Source organism: Vulpes vulpes, chromosome 16, assembly GCF_048418805.1.
Source record: "Vulpes vulpes isolate BD-2025 chromosome 16, VulVul3, whole genome shotgun sequence".
Lineage (NCBI taxonomy): Eukaryota > Metazoa > Chordata > Mammalia > Carnivora > Canidae > Vulpes > Vulpes vulpes.
The window spans coordinates 70,842,080-70,865,898 of record NC_132795.1 but is presented as its reverse complement, the minus strand read 5'-3'; the positions used below and the strand labels follow the sequence as shown (position 1 = coordinate 70,865,898).

Here is a 23,819-nt window from a genome sequence, read left to right as displayed (position 1 = left end):
AATATTAACCTGGAAATACATTTCTATCCTTCATTATCTTAAACTGATTTATCAGGGTATACTTCCACTGAAGCTGTTCTTCTCTAGGCATTTATCAAAAATTGAGGTCCACAGATTTGCAATAAATCCTAAAGATATAACCCAAATCCCAAAAGCTAATGATTCATTTGCTGGCTCTCTTACAGTTAAAATTATCTCCATAACTTTGCAGTAACAGAGTCTGTCTTTCTTCAAAGACACACTGCCAACTTACCAAGTTTTTAGCTCAAAAATCAATTCTGTAGAGAAGAAACTAGCTTCACAGGACAACACAGGTCTACTGTCATTCAGAAATCCTAAACTTATAATTCATAACAATTAAGGCTCAATCATTACTGACAGAAATTCCCTCAGAAGATTAAGAGATCTAGGGATAGGAGAAAAGTCATCAGAAAAAGGAGGAGAAAATGTTTTATAGTGAAGCAAGCAAGCAAAAAAATAGATTTGTGAATCAGCATCAGCCATGACAGATGGCTTGAAAGAATAGTTTTGCCTGGAAAAAACACACTGGTATAGTAGTCCCCAACTGAAAACTCGAAGTTGGCTCTAAAGTGCTTCCATCTCATCTCAGCCACAGCTGCACAACATCATCCTTCCCTCAGTCCTTTCAACTTACTTTCCAATATTGCTTCTGCCCTAATCCTTTAGTTATAATATTAACCTGGAAATACATTTCTATCCTTCATTATCCCTCAGAATATTAGAGATCTAGGGATAGGGGAAAAGTCATCAGAAAAGGGAGGAGAAAATGTTTTATAGTGAAGCAAGCAAGCAAGCAAAAAAATAGATTTCTGGGCTTAGTCCAACAAACATTTGTTTCCCACCCTTATACTCAATTTCGATTTAACACTCAATCTGATATAAAAACATTTTGTTTTAAAGAATGGAAGGTTGAACGGAAGAAAGGAAAGAAGGGCATCTTTTCTATTAAATGGGTTAATGCCTCTTCAATGCTTCTAAAACAAAAACGATAAAAAGTAATATAGAAGGACAAAAATATTTGTATTTACTAGCTATAGAGCATGTGATCCATGTTAATTTCATTACAAGTTCTTTAAAACTTTAAAATCTCTTTTGGGTTTTAAAATCCAGAGATTCATGCAAAAGCTACAACTTTTATTGTCTGGCTTCTTAATCTTCAAGGATAACTTAAGCTATTATTTTTAATTAACTTATTAATTAAAGCTTATTTTGTATCATCACAGGAAGAAATATTAGACCTTTCTAACACAGACTAAAGTTATTCCAAAATAAATAGAAAACATTAGTCCTTTCACTAACAAAGGCATATAACATTTATATGCTACACGCATATTAGGGGACAACTGTTAATCATGAATATTATATAATCTTCCTATTTAAAGTGTGGTTTTAAACATTCTCCCTTTACTCACAAATTTATATAACTTTATCATTATTGCTTATATATTTATTTAGTATATAAGGCATACTATATAAGGCAGCTGAATATCTCCTAAAAGTAATCTGAATTAGTGTTTCTTAACTAAATCCATTTAGGAGACTTTTTGGTCTTTTAAACAGAGTTGGTTTATTATGAAGTGGATTGCTACATTTAGACTACTATCATGAGGAAAATGTACGCTGTGTTAGGCACCTAATCACAATCATCTTAGTTTATTCTTAAGGAAGTCCCATGAACTTAACATTTATCTCCAAAGACAACCAATACCTTAGTCAAATACCTTAGTCAAGAGAGGTTCATTCTGACAAACTGCATTAGCATCCTGTAGAGCCTGCTCATAGTTCTTCAGAGTTAAATATAACTCTGCTCGCAGCAGCAATAATGAGTTATCTCTAGGAGCTGAAAGACATGGAGAATAGAAAAAAAAAAATTAAATGATTACATTTAAAAATCAATCTTCAAGTCACTAAAAACATTAAATTGGAAAATAAACATAAAGGCAAAATAAACACTTCCTCCCTCAAATCACATGTGGTTTGGTAGCTTGGTAAGTATATTTTAAAAGACCTCTCTCAGGAAAACAGAAAGAAAATTAACAAGACTTCAAAATCAAGAAAAACAGACTGCTGAATACACACTAGGTTTAACACAATCTGCAATAATAATGAGTAAATGCTGAATCATCTTAATGCTATAACTAGGTATTAAAAATGAAAAGATTTAAAATAACTTTCTTGAAGTACACAAGGAGATTCATGCTAGAAACAAAAGAATGCATAACTTGTCCTCTAATACAACTGCATGGATGTGAACTTATCATCATAATTGTACCTACAGTAGTATATTCTCTTAAGTGAGAAAAGAAGGGGGAAAAATCTTTCTCAAACAGAAGAAAGGTTGAGAACTGCTCGTATTAGACTATGGACATAAGCCTAGCTACGCAGAAGCCAAGATAGGCTCTCTAATGTGTAGTATGTTTAGTCCTTGACCTGGAAAGATACCATGGAAAAGTGACAGAACCATCACAGCCATTTTCATACTTCTGGACCTGGTTCACTCTACCTATACTCATTGCAGGATCTTTGAAAGAGAGCTACAATATGCATTTTAATTGATAATAAATATTGTAAGTACTTAAAATGTGGTCTCATTTCTCTACCCAATACCCATTTAAGTTTGCTCCAAATCCTAGACTTTGACTCTCAAGCTAGCCACCTTTCCAAACGTGACTACATCTCCTCTTAGCTAATGTAGGAAACTGAGCAAGAGTGCATAATAGAACTCATGCAGAAAGACATCATATCAAGATGATGAGGCTACTTATAACTGTGTTACTGCTACATATGTTTAATGTAGAAAAGGTATGACAAGGAAAAAAAGTGTGGAAAAGAGGAAAGAAATGGCAGGAATGGAGAATCTAACAATAAAAGCAATAACAAAACAATGTCTTTTAAAATGACATTGACTGGTTAGATTAGAAATCAACAACTTTTTTCTGTAAAAAGCTGAAGAGTAAATATTTTAGGTTTTGCAGGCCAGAAAGAAATTTGAGAATATTGTACAGGTACTTAAATAACAAGAGAGAAAACAAACTTTCAGATTTTTTTTTGATAAAATTTAAAAAAAACATTAATAATTTAGTACTTTTTTTGTGACAAAGGTCTACTAATTCGAAGAATGGAATTCTTTGGGGGGGAAGGGATAACATTTTCCTTAAAGTTCAAAGTTAATGTTCCCTATCATCAAAATAAATTGAAAATGTTCGTGTTGGTTATGATCTGTAATGAAACTTTGTTTTTCATCTTGGAATATTAAATACAGATGTCAATCCACTAGGGTAGGATTTTAAATTGAGCATTTTATTGCTTAGAAGTTCTTTATTGAATCCTATCAGATCCTCCTATCTGTCTCCATAGTGTGTCATACAGGAAATATAATTACAGATTAATCATTTCCAACTGAAGATTAAGTGAAAATTCCTCAACTACACAATTAAATACATTTTCAAATACAGAAATAATCTTTGGAGATTTTGGAAATCTCAAAAAGAAAATGCCACTGAAACTATAGCTGGAGCTTGAGAAATACACCTGCTGCAAATGTGGGTGAGAATGAAGATCTCCCACTTTGTTCCCACTTTGCCAGAGTTGATTCTCTTGAATCTTCTAAGCAACCATATCATGTGCAATCAGCTTTGATTCTGGAAAGCTAGTTTTTATTCCTTGTGTTTCTTTTTACTCCACATTGCAGTAACAGTGGTGATAGCAGACATTTTCCACTTATTTTTGAACTTAAAGAGGGATATGTGGAATGCTTTAACATGAACTATTACTATAAGCTCCTAAGTGAGAATATTTATCAAATTAGTCAAGCTTCTTTCTATTCCTCGTTTTCTATGAAGACATTATAAAAAGTGGGTGAATTTTATAGTATGATCTTTCAGCATGTGAAAAATTACATGGAGTGTATCTCCTTAAATCTGTCCTTATAGTAACTACATTGAACAATTTGTCTAATACTTAATTATCCTTATTTTCTTGGGATAATCTCATCTTGGCCTTGAGTCTTACTATATTGCTAGATTCAAATACTAAGAGATTTAACTAAGATTTTGGCAGCTATTTACATATATAAGCCTATAACCTTCTTCCTAAGCTTTACTTGATTGTAGTATCAACACTAATCTCCTAAAATTAATGAAAAATTTCTCATATCGCTGCATGATCTGAAATAAGATGAAAGTTAATACTCCTTCAAAGTTTGTTAAAACTTGCTTTTTCAAAAGAAAAGCCCTGAGTAGCACTTCTATTTTATGATTATTGGTCAGTGTCAAGTTTTTACCTCTTCTTGGGTTAATTTTGATAATTTATAATTTCCTTAAAATTGTCCTTTTTATATAGACTCTAAAATCTGTTATGTTCCTTTATATCTGCAATTATGTTGCCTTTTTCATTCCTGATCCTGTGTTTTCCTTTTTCTTCATCACATTTGCCGAACATTTGTTTCTTTTATTGGTCTCTGTAATGAACCTGCTTCTGACTTAGCGAAATCAATTTTTTTTTTCCTGTTTCACTAATGTTTTCTTCATTATCTCTATGCTTACACTTGTGTTAGTTTCATTATCTTGACAAAGTTTTTGGAGTTAAAAATACTCTTCATTTACATTTATTTTTAATCATTCTTTTCTAATGAATGCATTTAAGCCTCTACTCCTCACAGTCTAAAAGCTTTTACTGAAGTCCAAAAAAGTCATTTCTCATCCAAGACACTGAGTAAATTAAACGGTTTTCTTTGTTGACTTCCACCATTTGTAATCCACTTATGAAGCCAGAACTTCAAAATTTAATCTTTTAAAACATTTCAAATAAATCTCTACACATTTCCTAAATATTAAGCCTTAAGCTTAATAAAACTGAGAGAATTTATGGAGGAATCACTAAAAAATCGAAGAGGAAAAGCAACTTAAAAATTATTTGTGTGAAGACAGCTTATGGAAGAAAAAGACATGTGTGCACCTTCCAAGAAATTGACACAAATATGCAAACAGTTTATAAATTAACCCTTGTACGGGAAATGAGCCAAAAAGAGTACAGTCTGAGAATCAGGCTTTGTGAGGAAGAGACAGTCTACTCTCTACATTTGCATTTAGGGTTAATCAAAGACTGTTCTCTTCCAACTGCAACCCAGAGTTGTCATTGTGCTGGGAGCTAGTGTTACCACCGTAAGATCTGTCAAATGAGTGGGCAGTGGTGAGAAGTAGAGAACTGTACAAGTGTTATTTAGGAAGAGCTGAATGAATTGATACATAAAGCCATGACAGCTAAGTAGTGGTCCTGGTTAATATAAAGAATCAACAGCAATACTCCTCATGGGTTATTTGTTTGAAGTGATGTAAGGACTTATAAAGTGAAGGCTACAACTTTTAAGTGTGTATCTTGAACTTTTATATACTATACACCTAAGTCATCGTGACCCAGATCAGGACCTAAGAAGGCTCCTTTGTGCACTTTCTCAGGTAGTACACCTTTTCTAAAGGTAACCAGCATTCTGACTTCCATTACCATGGATTACTTTCACCTGTTTCTGAACTTATACATGGGGCTATATGAATAGAATGTACTCTTGTATCTGTCACTATCATTCTGTGAAATTCCTTCATACTGCTGTATGTCTGTTTCTTTAAGAGAATAAAAGACCTGCTGCATACTACACTGTATGGTTTGATTTATATACTCATCCTACTGATGGGTTGTTATCCAAATGTTCTTGGCATTTATTTATATAAATAAATATAAAGCTGCTATGAACATTCTTGTATAGGTCTTTTGTTGGGCAAAAGCATTAATTTTTTTGTATATATTATTTTTATTGGAGTTTGATTTGCCAACATATAGCATAGCAGCCAGTGCTCATCCTGTCAAGTAAAAGCATTAATTTCTATTTGACATAGTCAAAAGTGTGAATACTGTGCCAGAAGTTATGTTACGTTTGGCTTTAGTAGGTACTCCTAAGTATATTTAACTTATACCAATTTCCACTTCAACTAGCAATGTAAGAGTTCCGATTGCTTCCAATACTTGCCAAAACCAGGTACTGTTACTTGTTTTCATTTTCAGGTATGTTCTAATATCTTTCTTTGGTTTTAAATTTGCATTTGATCAGTAATTACATTGGGCACCCCTTCATATATTTATTTTCCATTCTGAGATCTAGTTTTACAAAGCATCTGTTCAACTCTGCCTATTATTTAGACAGACTTCCTTTTTGGTTCTTGAGCTACAAGCATTATTTTCAATAGTCTGAATTAGCATTCTCATTTAGATACATATCACCAATACACATCATCTTTTCAGTCTTTTGTGGAGGTCTCTGAGGAACAAAAGTTATTAATTTTAATCGAATTTATCTATCTTTTCCTGCATGGTTATGCTTTTTGTGCCTTAAAAAGGATCACCTCCCCTAAATTCATGAAAATATTCTATGATTTCTTTTAGATATCTGATTATAATTTCCATGTATGATGTATGATGGGCATCTAGGTTCATTTTTTTTTTTCCAAATGGATAAACAACAGACTTTGACTATTTAAAACACTCCCCCCTCCCCAACCATTTAACTCTATTGGCATCTTTGTAGCAAATCAAGTGACTGTACATGAGAGTCTGTTTCTATGTGTCTATATTTGGGCCAATACAACTCTGTGCTAATTACTGCAGCTGTATTATAATAAGTCTTGGTATCTTGCAAGTATCAGTTCTCCACTTTCATTATTTTTCTTCAGTATTGCCTTGGCCATTCATCAACTTCCACCAAAATCATTAGCTGAGATTTTGACTGAGAACGCACTGAATCTATAGTTCAATATGCCCAGAACTGACATCAATACTGAGTTTTACAATCTGTGAAAATCACGTACCTTTCCACTTACTCAATTTCTCCCAGAAATGTTTCGTATTTCAGTGAAGAGGTCTTGAACTTTCAGGTATGTCAAGATTTACTCCAAAGACGGTTTTTGTTATTTAAATGGGTTTTCTATTTTATTTTTTGGTTTTTACTAAGTATATATAATCATCACTGATCTTGCTGTATTAATCTTATAGTCAACAATCTTGATAATTCACTTATAATTTCCAATAGTTCAAATATTCCTCTGGACTTCCTATGTACTCCACCATGCCATCTACAAATGTTTTATTTTTCCAATCTTAGTACTTTTTATTCTCTCTTCATTGCAGCACCTAGAATCTTAATATGATACAAAATGGCAGTAACGGCAGTTTACTTTTTCGCTCAATGGTAATACATTCAATATTTCATTATGATGATTGCTACAGATTTTTTAAAATTTTAAATTTTAAATTTTAAATTTTAAATTCAATGTAGTTAACATATAGTGTATTATTAGTTTCAGGGGTAGAATGTAGTGATTCATCAGTTGCAATATAACACCCAGTGCTCATTCCATCAAGTGTCCTCCTTAATGCCCATCACCCAGTTACCCCATCCCCCACTCACATCCCCTCCAGCAACTGTTTCCTAGAGTTAAATGAGTCTCTCATGGTTTGCTTTACCATTTTTATCTTACTTTTCCTTCTCTTCCCTACCTTTAACAGATAACAGACTTAATTTCTTGAATTCCACGAGTGAAATCCTATGGTACTTGTATTTCTAAGACTTATTTTGCTTAGCATAATACCCTCTATTGCCATCCACGTCATTATAAATAGGGAGATTTCATTCTTTCTGATGCCTTAGTACTGCATTGCGTGTGTGTGTGTGTGTGTGTATATATATATATATATATATATATATATATATATATATATATAAAACCACATTTTTATCCATTCATCTGTCGATGGACGATGGATGTCTGGGCTCTTTCCAGAGTTTTGCTATTGTGGATATTGCTGCTATAAACATTGGGGTGCATGTGCCCTTTTGGATCACTATTTTTGTATCCTCTGGATACATACACAGTAGTGCAGTTGCTGGGTCATAAGGTGGTCCTATTTTTAACTTTTTGAGGAAGTTTTCCATGCTGTCTTCCAAAGTGGCTGCATCAGTTTGCATTCCCACCCACAGTGCAACAGTGCTTCCTTGCCAATATCTATTGTTTCCTGTGTTAATTTTAGCCATTCTCACAGGTGAGAGATGGTATCTTATTGTGGTTTTAATTTGTATTTCCCTGCTACAGATTTTTGTAGATACTCTTTAACATATTAAGAAAGTTCCCTTGTACTCCTACTTCCCTGAAAGATTTTAACACAGCTTATATGATTTTTCTCTATAGATGTAGTGAATTACATTAGTTGATACACAATGATTAAATGAAATAACATTTTACTTGATTGTGACCCGTTTTAAGTGTATCACTGGATTCAATCTGCTAATATTTTGTTTCCCAAAGGTAACCACTGCCCTTACCTACAACATGCTATAGTGATTTTGTCTGTTTGGATTTATAAATAGAATCATATGGTAAAAATGCTTTTGAGTCTTACTTCTTTCACCCAACATTATGTTTGTGATTTGTCCATGTTGTAGTGTGTAGTTGTAGCTGGTTTACTTTTTGTACAGTATTCCAAAAGGCATAATATATTTAGTCATTCATTCCATTTATTGGACATGGGTGTTGTTTCCACTTCAGGGGTATCTCTACATAAGGATATAAGCTCTTGCACATTCTTGTACATTCTTTCAGTGCACATATATATGTACCTTATTGAAACTGCTTGGCCAATATTATATTTAACACTTCAGATACTACCAATTTTCCAGGTGTATAATTTGCAGACCCATCTGCAACATATGATGGTTCTCATTTCCTCCATCTTCTCCAACAGCTGGTATTGTGATCTTCTACACTTCTAGCAGCTGTTTTTATTTCTGATTTATTTATTTGAAAGAAAGCATAAGCAGACAGAGGGAGGGTATGGCAGAGGGAGGGGGAGAGGGAGGGGGAGACTCCTGCTGAGCAGGGAGCCTGAAGCTGGGCTTGATCTCACAACCCCAGAGCTCATGACTTGAGTCAAAATCAAGAGTCACCCAGGCACCCCAGCAACTGTTTCTATATGTTCCATACTTACTGAGACAATAGCCACTAGGGCAAATGAAATGGGGTTGGAATGACAAAGGAACTGAGATGCGGACTTTTTAAATTTAACTAACTGAAAGTTAATTTTAAAAGCTGATATTCTATTGACTAGTGGAAAGCTTTTAAGTTAATTTGGAACAATTTCAACATGCCGATCTACTTTTTCAACACTAAGTTTTATGAAACTGAAATATAAAGGAGGGATTTCTGATGAAAATTTTGTATCCAAATTGAAGTTGGTAGTACATATAAAAATTACAATGCATTTGGAAGATCTGTTTGGGAAAAAAAGTAAAATCTCCATATTTTACATTGAAGATATGTTGAATAGTATTTTCGATATATAGGTTTAAAAATATTAAGATAAATGTTATCTGCTTCTGTTCATCTTTTACACGTGGCTACCAGAAATTTAAATATTACATATGTGGCTTACACAATTTTTCCACTGGATAGTGTTGCTCAACACTACATATATAAAACATGATAGATGAAAATACGAAAATATACAGCCTGTTAAAATATGGATACAAGCTGCAAAAATGGTACAGGATATTTGTTATATAATACAGTTTAACTGCTCTATCCAACAAAGAATCCCCCATATTAAATACAAGTGTATCTTCTAAAAGGGAAAACCTTAACTCTAAATTTAAAATAAAATGCATAATGAGTTACAGCACACAAGATTCTTTTAGTAACAAAAAAAAATAAGCGAAGTCTTCTTGGCTAGTGATTTAACTCGCACATAACCTGTAGCAAAACCAGGGAATCCGAATCACCCTCCACATAGACTTCACCACCCCCAAAAAATTGTCAATATAGTATATGCAGTGGGAATCAAGTACAATGGCAGGAAGTTTGGTTTTGGTTTTTTTTTGTTGTTTTTTTTTTTAGATTTTATTTATTCATTTATGAGAGAGAGAGAGAGAGAGAGAGAGAGAAGCAGGCTCCATGCAGGGAGCCTGATGTGGGCCTCGATCTCAGGTCTCCAGGATCACGCCCTGGGCTGACGCCAGCGCTAAACCGCTGAGCCACCCGGGGATCCCCAAGTTTGGTCTTTTTAAATGACATATTCTTAACAGGTGGGAAGAAAATCAGAGAGCCTGCTGCTGGCCACGAATTTCAGCAACCTTTTAAAAATTAAACACACAACACTAGTTAGTATAACTATCTAATAAACCCGAACAACATCTAATGCCCTTTGAGGGAGACTGTGCAAATAAGAAAAGCACGACGGAAAAGGATCCTTCCTGGATTCTTTACTTGAAACCCCCCCGAGCAAATCCCGCCCCAGCACCAGGCACTCCCCCGTTCGTGCCCCTCTAGGGTGTTGCATTTTCCTGCGGGGCAAACAACACCACCGGGTCATCCCGCCACTCCCGGACGGCCGAGACGGGGTGGAAGGCGGTGCGGGCCTCACGGCCACGGAGGAAGGCGGCGCAGGTCCGGCGGAGCACGACCGCTGGGCGCACCTGCCTCTGCCCCTGGCCCCGCGGGCGCCGGCTCGCCTTGCCCCCTTCGGAAGGGGGTCACCTGCGCGCGCCGGCGGGCAGCTCCGCAGAGCGACTTACCGAGCTCCAGCGCCTGGTCGCACCTGAGCAGCGCGGCGTCGGGCTGCTGCTGGCGCTGCAGGCTCCGCGCCTGGCCCGCCAGCCTGCGCACGCGGCACTCGGCCGGGAAGCACTTCTCCAGCAGGCCGCTCAGCACCACGTTGACCCGCCGCGCCTGCGGCCGCGCCGGCCCCGGCTCCACGCAGCGCTTGCACACCGTCAGCCCGCACGGCAGCGTCACCGGCTTGTGCAGCAGCCGCCGGCAGCGCGGACAGCCCAGCAGCGCCCGCGCCTCCCCGCGCGCCTCCCCGGGGGCGCCGCCCGGCCTCCCCGCCGGCAGCCGCCGCTCGCCCCGGCCCAGGGCGCGCGCGAGGCCGCCCGCCAGCTCCCCCAGCTCCTCGGGCCGCAGCGCGCCGAGCCGCGCGGCGCCGCGGAAGGCGCCCAGGGCCTCGGGGAGGCGGCCCGCGCGGGCCAGCGCGTCCCCCAGCCGCAGGCACAGGCCGCGCTCGGGCTGCGCCGGCCCCGCCGGCCCCGCCGGCCCCGCCAGCGCGGAGCGGAGGAGCTCCGCGGCCGCCCCGTACTCGCCGGCGCGGAAGGCCTCGTCGGCCCTCTCCAAGCGCCGGGCGAGCGGCTCCCCGCAGTCGCAGCCGGGGCGCGGGGGCGGCGGCGGCGGCGGGACCGGCTCGGGACTCATCGCCGCGGGCTGGGGCGCCGCAGGCCCGACGCGAGCGGAGGCTCCGCCGCCGGCCGCCTTCCGCGAGAGCCCCGCGCCTGGGGGCGGGACGAGGCGGGACGAGGCAAGGCGGGGCGGGGCGGGGCGGGGCCCCCCGCGGCGCGGGCGGCAGGTGCCGCGGGCCCACGCCCCGGGCCGGGCGGGCGCACGCCGCAGGCCGCGGCCCGAGCCCCGAGCCCCGAGCCCCGAGCCCCGCGCGCGAGGCGCCCCCGTCGCCGGCTCGCTCCCGTAGGCCAGGCGGCCCGTGAGAGCCCCGCGACCCTCCGCGGCCCGGCGCCTGCGTGCGTGCGCGTCCGCCTCCGCCTCCGCCGCCGCCGCCTCCACGCGCCCCTCGCCGCGCGCTCTCTTCCCGCCGCCGCCGCCGCCGCAGCCCAGGCCTGGCCGCCCCCACACCCCGCGGCCGCGGTTACGAAGGGAACCGGGGCGGGTGCGCAGCACGCAGCGAATTCGACTTAGGAGATTGTCTCGAGTGACGGGAGAGCCCGAAGTAGGCGCTGAGCGGGCCTCCGGGCAGCCTCCGTAAATTTTAGACCCGGACACTTTAGAAGCCTAATTTAGAACAGGAGTTTTAACAGAGAACGCAGAGAGAGACCGCGCTGGGTGCCGGGAGGAGGACGGCGGTTGCGCTGTGCTCTCGACTTAGAAAGCAGAAATCGAAGTTTTTAAAACGTCTCCCAACGTGGGGTTCTGCAGACAGAAGTTGCTGGAAGGAGGGAGTTAAAAGCTACATTGGTGTATAAGCAAGGACTAAATGTTCCCTTCTGTGCTCATTAACCAGTTTTTAGAATTCTTCGCTACATAAGGCCTATTGTCTCACCATTTATTTTATTCTGTGAATGCAATAAAATGCAATATTCCAGAATCTGTATGTTCATTGTGTCGAGTCGGAATGTCTCTGTTCTAAATTGGTGAGGTTTGACGTTAAGACTGATGACTAAAGAAAATATAAAACAATCAAATCTGGCTTTGGGGAAGAGGAAATGCCTCCTCATTAGGTAAGGAGACAAAAATTAGACTAATTAGCAATAGAAAAAAAAGAGACAACTTTGGAGAACCTTCTAGTCCTGTGATCAATGTAGGGTAATCCCACCACCTCCCATCCCACCACCAGCCCTTTCCATGAATGATTTCCACCCCAGCTCTCTATTTTGACTGATAACATTTGTAGTCGAAGTAGGTTCTGATCTGTTTCTCATTACTGAATTATTCCAAACTCTCTCTCTAATCACTTTTGAGGGTTTTTTAAATATTTTATTTATTTGTGTGTGTGTGTGTGTGAGAGAGACAGAGAGAGAGAGCTCACAAGCCAAGGGAAGGAACAGAGAAAGAGGGAGAAGCAAACTCCCCACTGAGCAGGGAGCAGGGAGCCTGTCCCAGGGCTCCATTCCAGATCCCTGGGATTATGACCCCAGCCAAGCAGATGCAGATGCTTAACTGACTGAGCCACCTAGGTGCCCCTCCTTTTGAATTTTTATCTACTTTCTCTATACAGTAATAATTCACTTACCCAAAGATTGTTTATTCAACAAATTCACAACCAGAAAGCTAGGAGAAAAAAGCTGAGTAAATTAGAGCTACAAAGACGATACGCTAAAGATTAACACATGTCTCTCCATTTGTTTAGGTCTTCTCTGATTTCTCTCAACGCTGTGCTTTTTTTCACGCTTATCCCTAAGTTTTTCATAATTTTTGACACAGTATAAATACTATTGTCTTTAGGTTTCAATTTTCACTTGTTGCTAGTATATAGAAATCTAATTATTCATTCCAATTATTCATTCTGTGGGTTACTTAGAGGTATGTTGTTCAGTTTCCAAATATTTGAGGATTTTCTGGATACTTTTCTATTACTGATTCCTATTTTCAATCCACTGTAGTCAAAGAACATACTTTGTATGACTTCTTGAATCTCTTAAAATTTATTGAGACTTGTTTGATGGTTCAAATATGTAGTATATTAGTAAATGTCCATGTGCACTTGAGAAGAATATGTATTCTGTTGACAGGTGAAATGTTCTACAATAAGGATATAGAAGACCTGACCAGTATTACCAATCAGTTTGATTGGTAATATTCTCTTTTCAGCATACATATTCTTTTGATTTTTGGGAGAAGGATATTGAAATCTCCAGCTATAATTATGAACTTATTTCACCTTATGATTTTATCAATTTTTGCTTCAAATATTTTGAAGGATCTCCCCCAAATTGATCTATAAACCCAAAACTATCTAAATCAAAATCCCAGCATGTCTTTTTGTAGAAATTAGCAAGCTACATCTGAAACTCACATGAAAATGCACATTACCTAAAATATCCAAAATTACTTTTAAAAAAATGAACAAAGCAGAGTCTTCAAGACTCTACAATAAAAAGCAACAATAACCAACAGAGTATGGTTTTGGTTTCAAAATAAACAAGTAGATCCATGGAATAAGTTAGAGATTCCAAAAACAGACCCACATATATATATTGGTAATTGATTCTTGGCAAAACCTATACAGTGGAGAAGGGATAGTCTTTTCAACAAATACTGCTGGACTAATTGGTTATTTATAGGCAAAAAAAAGAGGAAGAAAAGTAGGAGGAGAGGGAGAAATAGAAGAAGAAAAAACTTTGATCTATACCAAGCATCATATATGAAAATCAACCCAAAGATTATTGACCGGAGGGGATCCCTGGGTGGCTCAGCGATTTGGTGCCTGCCTTTGGCCCAGGGCGTGATCCTGGAGTCCCAGGATCAAGTCCCGCGTCGGGCTCCTGGCATGGAGCCTGCTTCTCCCTCCTCCTGTGTCTCTGCCTCTCTCTCTCTCTCTCTCTCTCTCATAAATAAATAAATAAATAAATCTTTTATTTAAAAAAAGATTATTGACCTCAAAGTAAAACTACAGAACTTATAGGGGGAAAAATGCATAGAAGAGAACCTTTGTGACTCTGGGCATTATATTTAACAGCAAAATCATGATCCATAAAAGAAAGGAGTTTCTTACATCTGGTCTGACAGTGAGGCCTCAGTATTATTATAAAGCTAGCCTGCTGCACACAACTAGTTAATGTTACTCTCCTAATGGACATGAACAATCTCATAAAACACCAACATCAGACAAAGTCATCCTGAGACCATGATAAAGTGAAACAAAAACAAAGTCACTATTGGGTCACTATTGAATCAGAGAGTGGCTCAGTCAGTTAGGCAGCCAGCTCTTGATTTCAGCTCAGGTCATTATCTCAGGGTCCTGGGATCAACCACTGTGTCAAGCTCTGTGCTCAGTGGGGAGTGCTTGAGGATTGTCTATCCTTCTTCCTTTGCCCCTTCCCCACCCTGGTCACTTGCTCTAAAATAAGTAAATAAATCTCTAAAAAAACACAAAAACAAGGTTACTATGTAACTCACAAAATATTAACCATTCCCCTCTCCCAGCTAAAATGAATGATAACTACTTCTTTAGCAAGTGCAGCTTCATCCTCATTCTGGTGTGCTCTCCTTTTAAATAAGATTTAGTAAAACACAAATTACAGAATTTCACCTGCCAAAGCTAATATTACCCAACCAAACCCCAAGCCCCATAACAGATTCTAACATCCTTTCACCAAGACTACCTATGATTCCCCACAGTAAGTGTTCTCCCTCATTGCAATGAATAATAAACCAAAATATAAATTATAAAAATATAATATAATGCCTAGTGGTTTGGGGCATTCATGAATTAATAAATTGGATGTATGAAAATTGAGAACTTCTATTCTTTGAAAGAGACTGTTAAGATATGCCCCCACACTTCCTGAAATCAATACTATACTATATGTTAACTAACTTGAATTAAAAAAAAAATGCCCCAGACTTGAAGAAAAATTTTAAGTCATGTGTCTGATCAAGGACTTTAATCAAGTATATACAGAGAACACAGGAAACTCAATAATAGGAAAACATATAACTGACTTAAGAAGTAGACCAAAGATTTGAACAGTCAGCTACAGAAGATATATTGATAGCAAATAGATACATGAAAAGATGCTCAGACAGATTATAGCTGCCTGACACAGGTTATAAAATTCGGACAACTCAAAATTATCACAGAAGTGCAGTGTCTTGGCAGCTGCTCAAGTCTGCTCAAGTAGAATGTGATTTTAAGGTATTTTGTTTCTATTTTGTAAAAATCATTTTGAAAATTAAGGCGATAAGCAGGAACCTCTGCTCCGACCTCAGTTCTAGGAGGGACTATTTGGCAAAAGGGGAGTGATGTGAACTTGCAAGAATTGTTTGCTATGTTAGAGTGCATTATAGGCGAGGAATAAGAGGCTGGCATTACTTGGCATGTGCCCTAAATCTTAAAAAGTGTATTTCATAATTTCCAGAGAAAAGATAATCATGAATTATGATGAAACTTTATTAAAGAAAGAAAACTCACAAACATGAATTTCTGTCAATATATTATTAATTGTGGTCACAGTAGTAGTGGGCATAGGGAGTAATTTCTACCCAACTACACAGGATGTTGTAGACCTTAGTTTTCATTTTGAGTGAAGTGGGATGCTATTAGAGGGTTTTAAGCAGAGGGATGACATGATTTGATTTACATTTGAAAATGTTCACACTGGTTGTTATGTTAACCTATAGCAGATTATTATGTAATCTCAATAATAACTCAAGAAACTTACAACATACTTCTATTCTCCACCCCACCCTTGTGCTCTTCTGTCCTAGATATTTTATTCTGGAAAAAATCTTCAATTCTTTTTAATTTTGAAAATTACGCTGGTGATCACAGAATTCTAAGTTGAAAGTTTCTTTCTGCAATTTAAAGATGTCATTCCGGGGATCCCTGGGTGGCGCAGCGGTTTGGCGCCTGCCTTTGGCCCAGGGCGCGATCCTGGAGACCCGGGATCGAATCCCACATCGGGCTCCCGGTGCATGGAGCCTGCTTCTCCCTCTGCCTGTGTCTCTGGCTCGCTCACTCTCTCTCTCTCTCTCTGTGACTATCATAAATAAATAAATAAAATACGGTACTGTCATGTATTTAAAAAAAAATAAAATAAAATAAAGATGTCATTCCATTGCTCTGGTTTGCATAGTTTCTGATAAGAAGTCTATGATTATTTTTTGTTGCTCTTTAGGTTATATGTCTTTTTTCTTCTGATTGCTCTTAAGGTTTTCTGTTTAACACTTTTTTGACACTGAGGTGTCTTAATGTGTTTTGTTTTCACTTCTTGGGCTCATTGAGCTTCTTAGACTCAATGAATGTATATAGTTTAGATCAAATTTGGGGATTTGGGGGCCATTATTCTTTCAAATATGTTTCTATCCCTCCTTTTATCCTTTGGGTAGTTCAATAACAGGTACACTAGTCTTCTTGATATTGTCCCATGGATCACTGAGGTCCTGGTCATTTATTTTCAATCTTGTGTATCTCTGTGCTTCAGTTTGGATAGTTTCTATTACTATCTATTGCTATGTCTTCACGTTCACTAACCTTTCCTTTTGCAGGATCTAATCTATACATTTTTTCCTATACAGTGAATTTTTTAATTTTCAGAGATTTTTTTTTTACCCTTTAAAGGAATGTTATGCGCTTATTAGAAATAAGAATTACAAAAGACTTTTTTGTGATGTAGATAACTGCTTGTGAGATGATACACAATGAAATATATTCATTAAATGCATAAATTTAAAAAATAAAACCAAAATTATGGGGCATCTGGGTTGCTTAGTGGTTGAGTATCTGCCTTTGACTCAGATCATGATCCCAAGGTCCTGGGATCGAGTCCCACACTGGCCTCCCCACAGGGAGCCTGCTTCTTCCTCTGCCTATGTCTGCCTCTCTGTCTCTCATGAATAAATAAATAAAATCTTTTTAAAAATAAATAAAAAATAAAACCAAAATTACACAGTATGACCTCAAAATTTAATATGCATAGAAAAATGACCAGGAGAAAATATTTCAAATATTAAGAATAGTGTTGCTCCCAGGGAAGGGGATCATCTAAGTACTTTAATTGGTTGTTTGTTTGTGTTTTTTTGTGTGTGTGTCTCCTTATACTGTTATTACTTCCAAAACTTCTATAGAGAGAATTATATTGGGCTCAAAGTAAAAGTGACAATCTCTTTCAAAAAGCAGGACAGGATTTCAAAGGAAGCTTTGAAATGAATGATTCTTATAAGATGTTCTTTTGTCATGTTTTGCTTAATGGATGAAAAGTTGATTTTGACAACCTAAATGGTCACCAAGAAAGCATTACTTTACTATATAACGGGAAGTCATGGATCAAGAAGTAGGCAGCCACTAAATGTCCCAAAGTACATGAAGTCCATTGACATGAGAAAGTTCTGTGAAATATTCTTAATGAAAGAAAGCAGGCTTCAAAATGCTTATGTAAAATCAAACCCATTGTTTAAACACAAAATTAGAAATAATTTTAAGCACAGAAAAAAGTGCCAGGTCACCCAATGGTTAATTATGGCTATTTGGAAGTAATTTAAATTTATTTTTTTAAAGATTTTATTTATTTATTCATGACAGACACACACACAGAGAGAAGCAGAGACATAGGCAGAAGGAGAAGCAGACTCCATGCAGGGAGCTGGATGTGAGACTCAATTCCGGATCTGGGGATCACGCCCTGAGTCAAAGGCAGATGTTCAACTGTTGAGCCACCCAGACATCCTGGGAGTAATTTAAATTTAATAAAATTTAATTTACAGTTTTAATGTAAATGTTCTCAATTCTAATAATAGGGACTACAACTTTGAATGTTTTAAAATCCAATAGCAATTATTTTTATTAAGTTTATAATTTTAATTCCAGTATAGTTAACATATAGTGTTATATTCATTTCAGGTGTACAATACAGTGATTCAACAGTTTTAAACATTATTCAGTGCTCATCATAATAATTATACTCTTTAATCCCACCACCTTTTTCACCCATCCCGCTACTCATCTCCCCTCTGGTAACCATCAATTTGTTCCCTATAATTAAGGGCCTATTTCTTGGTTTCTCTCTCTCTCTCTCTCTCTCCTTTTCCTTTGCTCATTTGTTTTGTTTCTTAAATTCCACATATAAGTGAAGTCACATGGTCTTTGTCTTTCTCTGACTGACTTATTTTGTTTAGCATTATACTCTAGCTCCATCCAAGATTTTATTCTTTTTTTATGGCTAAATAATATTCAATTGTATCTATGTATCACCTTTTCTTTATTTACCTATGAATGGACACTTGGATGCTTCCATAGTTTGACTATTGTAAATAATGCAACAATGAACATAGCGGTTTAATTATCCCTTTAAATTAGTGTTTTTGTATTTGGGGGTTCAATACCCAGTAATGCAATTACTGGATTGTAGGATAGTTCTATTTTTAACCTTTTCAGGGACCTTCATACCGTTTTCCACAGTGGCTGCACCACTTTGCATTCCAACCAACAGTGCACAAGGGCTCCTTTTTCTCCACATCCTCACTAACATCTGTTGTTTCTTGTGTTATTGATTTTGGCCATTCTGACAGGTGTGAAGTGATATCTCATTATAGTTTTGATTTCCATTTCCCTGATGATGAATGATGTTGAGCATTTTTCATGTGTCGGTTGAACATCTGGATGTCTTTTTTGGAGAAAATTCTGTTCATGTCTTCTGCCCTTCTCTAATTGGATTATTTGGCTTTTGGGTGTTGAGTTGGTATAAGATCTTTTATATACTTTGAATGCTAACCCTGTATCAAATATGTCATTGGCAAATACCTTCTTTCATGCAGTAGGTTGTCTTTTGGTTTTGCTTCATTGTGCAGAAACATTTTATTTTGATGTAATCCAATAGTTTATTTTTGCTTTTATTTCCATTGCTTCAGGAGACATATCTTCAAAAAAAAGAAAAAAAAAACCAACATTGTTTTTGTTTTGTTTTCTTTTCTCTGATGTTAGAAAAATTACTGCCTGTGCTCTTCTAGGATTTTTATGGTTTCAGGTCTCATATTTAGCTTTTTAATCAATTTTTAGTTTATTTTTTTAAAAAGATTTATTTATTTATTCATGAGAGACACAGACTGAGAGAGAGAGAGGCAGAGAAACAGGCAGAGAGAAAGAAGCAAGCTCCTCGCAGGGAGCCTGATGCGGGACTTGATCCTGGATCCAGGGATAATGACCTGAGGTGATGGCAAGCACCCAACCGTTGAGCCAGCCAGGCGTCCCAATCAATTTTGAGTTTATTTTTGTGTGTGGTGTAAGAAAGTGGTCCAGCTTCATTCTTTTACATGTAGCTGTCCAGTTTTCCCAATACCATTTGTTGTGGAGGTTGTCTTTTTTCCACTGGATATTCTTTCCTGCTTTGTCAAAGAATAATTGACCATGTAATTGTGGGTATATTTCTAGGTTTACCATTCTGTTCTATTGATATATGTGTATATATTTATGCCAGTATCATTACTGTTTTAATTACTACAGATTTGTAATATCATTTGAAGTCTAGAGTTTTGACACATTCAGTTTTCTCTTTTTCAAGATTATTTTGGCTATTTGAGGTCTTTGTGATTCTATACAAATTTCAGGATTGTTTGTTCTAGTTCTGTGAAAAATGATGTTGGTGTTTTAATAGGGATTGCATTAAATTTGTAGATTGCTTTGGGTAGTATAGACATTTTAACAATATTTGTTCTTCCAATCCATGAGCATTTCCATTTCTTTGTCTTGAATTTCTTTTGCCCATGTTTTATAGTTTTCAAAGTACAGATCTGTCACCTCTTTGGTTGTTTATTCCTAGACATTTTATTCTTTTTGGTATAATTGTAAATGGGAATTTTTCTTACTCTCCCTTTCTGTTGCTTTATTAGTGTAGGGGAATGCAATAGGTTTCTGTACATTGATTTTGTATGTTGTGACTTAACTGAATTCATTTGTCAGTTCTCATAGATTTTTTGGTGGAGTCTTTAGGTTTTTTATATATAATATATCATCTGAAAAAATAGTGACAGTTTAACTTCTTCTTTAGCAGTTTGGATGCCTTTTATTTCTTTTTGTTGTCCAGTTGCTGTGGCAAAGACTTCAAAGTACTATGTTGAATAAAAGTGGTGAGAGTGGACATCCTTGTCTTGTTCCTGACCTTAGGAAAAAAGCTCTAAAATTTTCCACATTGAGTATAATATTAGCTGTGGGTTTTTTCATATAAAGCCATTATTATGTTGAAGTATGTTCCCTCTAAGCCTACTTTCTTGAGATTTTTTTAACATGAATGGGTATTATACTTTGTCAAATGCTTTTTCTGCATCTAAATGGTCATGTGGTTTTTATCCTTTCTTTTATTGATGTGATGTATCATGTTGATTGATTTGTGAATATTCAACCATTCTTTCATCCTGGGAATAAATCCCACATGACCATGGTGAATGATTTTTTTTTTTTAATGTATTGCTGGATTTGGTTTGCTAGTATTTTGTTGAGGATTTTTTGCATCTCTGTTCATCAGAGATATTGGCCAGTAGTTCTCTCTCTTTTTTGTAGTATGTTTATCTGGTTTTGGCATCAGGATGATGCTGGCCTCATATAATGAATTTGGAAGTTATTTTTTCTTTTATTTTTTGGAATAGCTTGAGAAGAATAAGGATTAACTCTTATTTAAATGTTTGGTAGAATTCTCCTGTAAAGGTATCTGGTCCTGGACTTTTATTTGTTGGGAGTTTTTTGATTACTGACTCAATTTCATTGCTGGTAATCAGTCTCTTCAGATGTTCTATTTCTCCCTACTTCAGTTTTGGTAGGTAGTATGTTTTGAGGAATTTACATATTCTTTCTATGTTGTCTGACTTGTTGAGATATAATTTTTCATAATATTCTCTTATAATATTTTGTATTTCTGTGGTGGCTATTGCTATTTCTCCTCTTTCATTTCTGATTTTGTTTATTTGGGTACCCCTCCCTCTCTTTTTGATGAGTCTGGCTTTGAACCTGAAACCTAGACTTATCAATTTTGTTGATCTTTTCAAGGAATCAGTTCAATCATTGATCTGTTCTACTCGTTTTTTTTTGTTGTTGTTGTTTTGTTTTGTTTTTAGTTTCTGTATCATTTCTTTCTTTCTAATCTTTATTATTTCCTGCCTTATACGGTTTTGGGTTTCATTTGTTCTTTTATTTGTTCTTTTCCTAGCTCCTTCAGGCATGAAGTTACATTGTTTATTTGTGACTTTTCTTGCGTCTTAAGGTAGGCCTCTATTGCTATAAACATCCTTCTTAGAACTGCTTTTGCTGCATCGCAAAGGTTGTGCATTATTGTGTTTTCATTTTCACATAATTTTTTATTTCTTCTTTGATTTCTTAGTTGACCCATTCATTGCTTGGTGGCATGCTATTTGACTTCCATGTATTTATGTTCTCTCCAGATTTTTTTCTTGTTGGAAACACTTGGTTTCATAGTGTTGTGGTCAGAAAAGATGCATGGTATGACTTTGATCTTTTTGAATTTTTTGAGACTTGTATTGTGGCCTAATTGTGATCTATTCTGGAGAATTTTCCATGTGCACTTGAAAAGAATGTGTATTCTATTGGTTGAGGATGGACTATTCTGAATATATCTGTTAAATCCATCTGATATCCATCTGGTGTGTCATCCAAAGCTACTGTTTCCTTGTTGATTTTCTGTTTGGGTGATCTGTTCATCCAGGTTAAGTGGATTATTAAAGTCCATTACTATTGTTTTATTACTCTCTATTAGTTCCTTTATATTTGTTTCTTAACTTTTATGTATTTGGGTGCTTCTGTGTTGGGTACATAAATATTTATAATTGTTACATCCTCTTGTTGGGTTTTCCTATTTATTATTATAGAGTATCCTTCTTTTTCTCTTGTTACAGTCTGTGTTTTATAGTATATTTTGTCTGATATAAGTATTGCTACCCCAGTTTTCATTTGACATCATTTGCATGATAATAGTTTCTCCATCCCCTCACTTTCAATCTGCAGGTGCCTTAGGTCTGAAATGAGTTTCTTATAGGCAGAATATAGATAAGTCTTATTTTTTTAAAATCTACTCTGTTATCCTATGTCTCTTGATTGGAGCATTTAGTTCATTTACATTCAAAGTAATTATTGAGTAATTACTCAATTACTTATTGAGTGACTATTACTCAATAAGTAATACTTATTATCCTCAATAATTTATTATATAAATTTACATATAATATATACCTCAATGGTATTAATTGCCATTGTTTTACTTGTTTTGTGGTTGCTTTTGTAGTTTTTCTCTGATCCTTTCTTCTCTTGATCTCTTTCTTGGTTTATTGGCTTTCTTTAGTGTTATCCTTGGATTCCTTTCTCTTTATTCTTTGCATATCTATTACTGGTCTTTAATTTTTGGTGACCATAGGTTTGTATATAACATATTCTCCATATTACTGTCTATATTATGTTGATAGTTGCTCAAGTTTGAACCCAGTTTTTACTCTTCTCTCCCACCCTTGTTCTAGGTATATGAGTTTGGTATATGGTGCCATAGTTAACACCCTTTTATTTTATGAATCCCTTGACTGATTTTTACAGAAATACTTGTTTTTACTGCCTTTGTGTTTTTAACTTTTCATACTCTCACTTATGGTCTTTCCTTTCCATTTAAAAGTCCCCTTTAATATTTGATGTAGGGATGGTTAGCTTCTGTTTATCTAGGAACTTTTTATCTCTCCTTCTCTTCTGAATGATAGCCTTGCTGGATAGAGTATTCTTGGCTACAGAGTTTTCCCTTTTAGCACTCTGAATCTATCATGCTACTTTCTTCTGGCCTGCAAAGTTTCTGCTGAAAAATCTGCTGACAGCCTTTGGGGTTTCCCTTGTGTGTAATTGTTTTCTTTTCTCTTGCTGCCTTCAAATTTTTTTCTTTATCACTACTTTAATTACAGTGTGTCTTGTGGACCTCCTTGGGTTGATCTTTTTTAGGGGAAATCTCTGTGCCTCCTGGACCTGGATATCTGTTTCTTTCCCCAGATTAGGGAATTTTTCAGCTATTATTTCTTAAAATAAATTTTCAACCCACTTTTCTCTTCTTCTCCTGGGACTCCTATAATATGAATGTTATTATGTTTGATGGAGTCATGATTTCCCTAAGACTATTCTCAATTTGCATATTTTTTCCCTCTGATTTGCTCAGCACTTTTACTCTCCATTACTCTGTCTTCCAGGTCATTAATTCTCTGCTTCATCTAGCCTTCCATCAAGTGTATTTTTAATTTCATTTATTATGTTCTTTATATTTGATGAGTTCTTTGTTATCTCTTTGTAAAGGGTCTCACTGATGTCCTCCACTCTTTTCTCAAGTCCAGTGAGTATCTTTATGATCATTACTTACTTTAAAATCTCTATCAGGTGGAGCACCTGGGTGGCTCAATTGATTAAGCATCTGCCTTCAGCCCAGGTCATGATCCCAGGTCTTGGGATTGAGCCCTGCATCAGGCTCCCTGCTCAGTGGGGAGTCTGCTTCTACATCTCTCTCTGCCTGCCAC

General features: G+C 37.4%; 1 protein-coding gene across 2 annotated transcripts in view; it reads right to left on the bottom strand.

Annotated features, from left to right (window-relative positions):
* LONRF2 (LON peptidase N-terminal domain and ring finger 2) overlaps positions 1-11,874 on the bottom strand; it is a 34,747-nt gene extending 22,873 nt beyond the window's left edge. The window contains exons 1-2 of one of the 2 annotated variants that reach the window (XM_072741526.1): positions 10,634-11,874; positions 1,743-1,861 (exon numbers count right to left, since the gene is read on the bottom strand). In XM_072741526.1, coding sequence (XP_072597627.1) covers positions 1,743-1,861; positions 10,634-11,306 — 792 coding nt within the window. In that variant the 5' untranslated portion in view covers positions 11,307-11,874. The remainder of the gene's footprint in view (positions 1-1,742; positions 1,862-10,633) is intronic. The other variant, XM_072741525.1, reaches the window with a different exon arrangement.
* Positions 11,875-23,819: the final 11,945 nt, after the last annotated feature.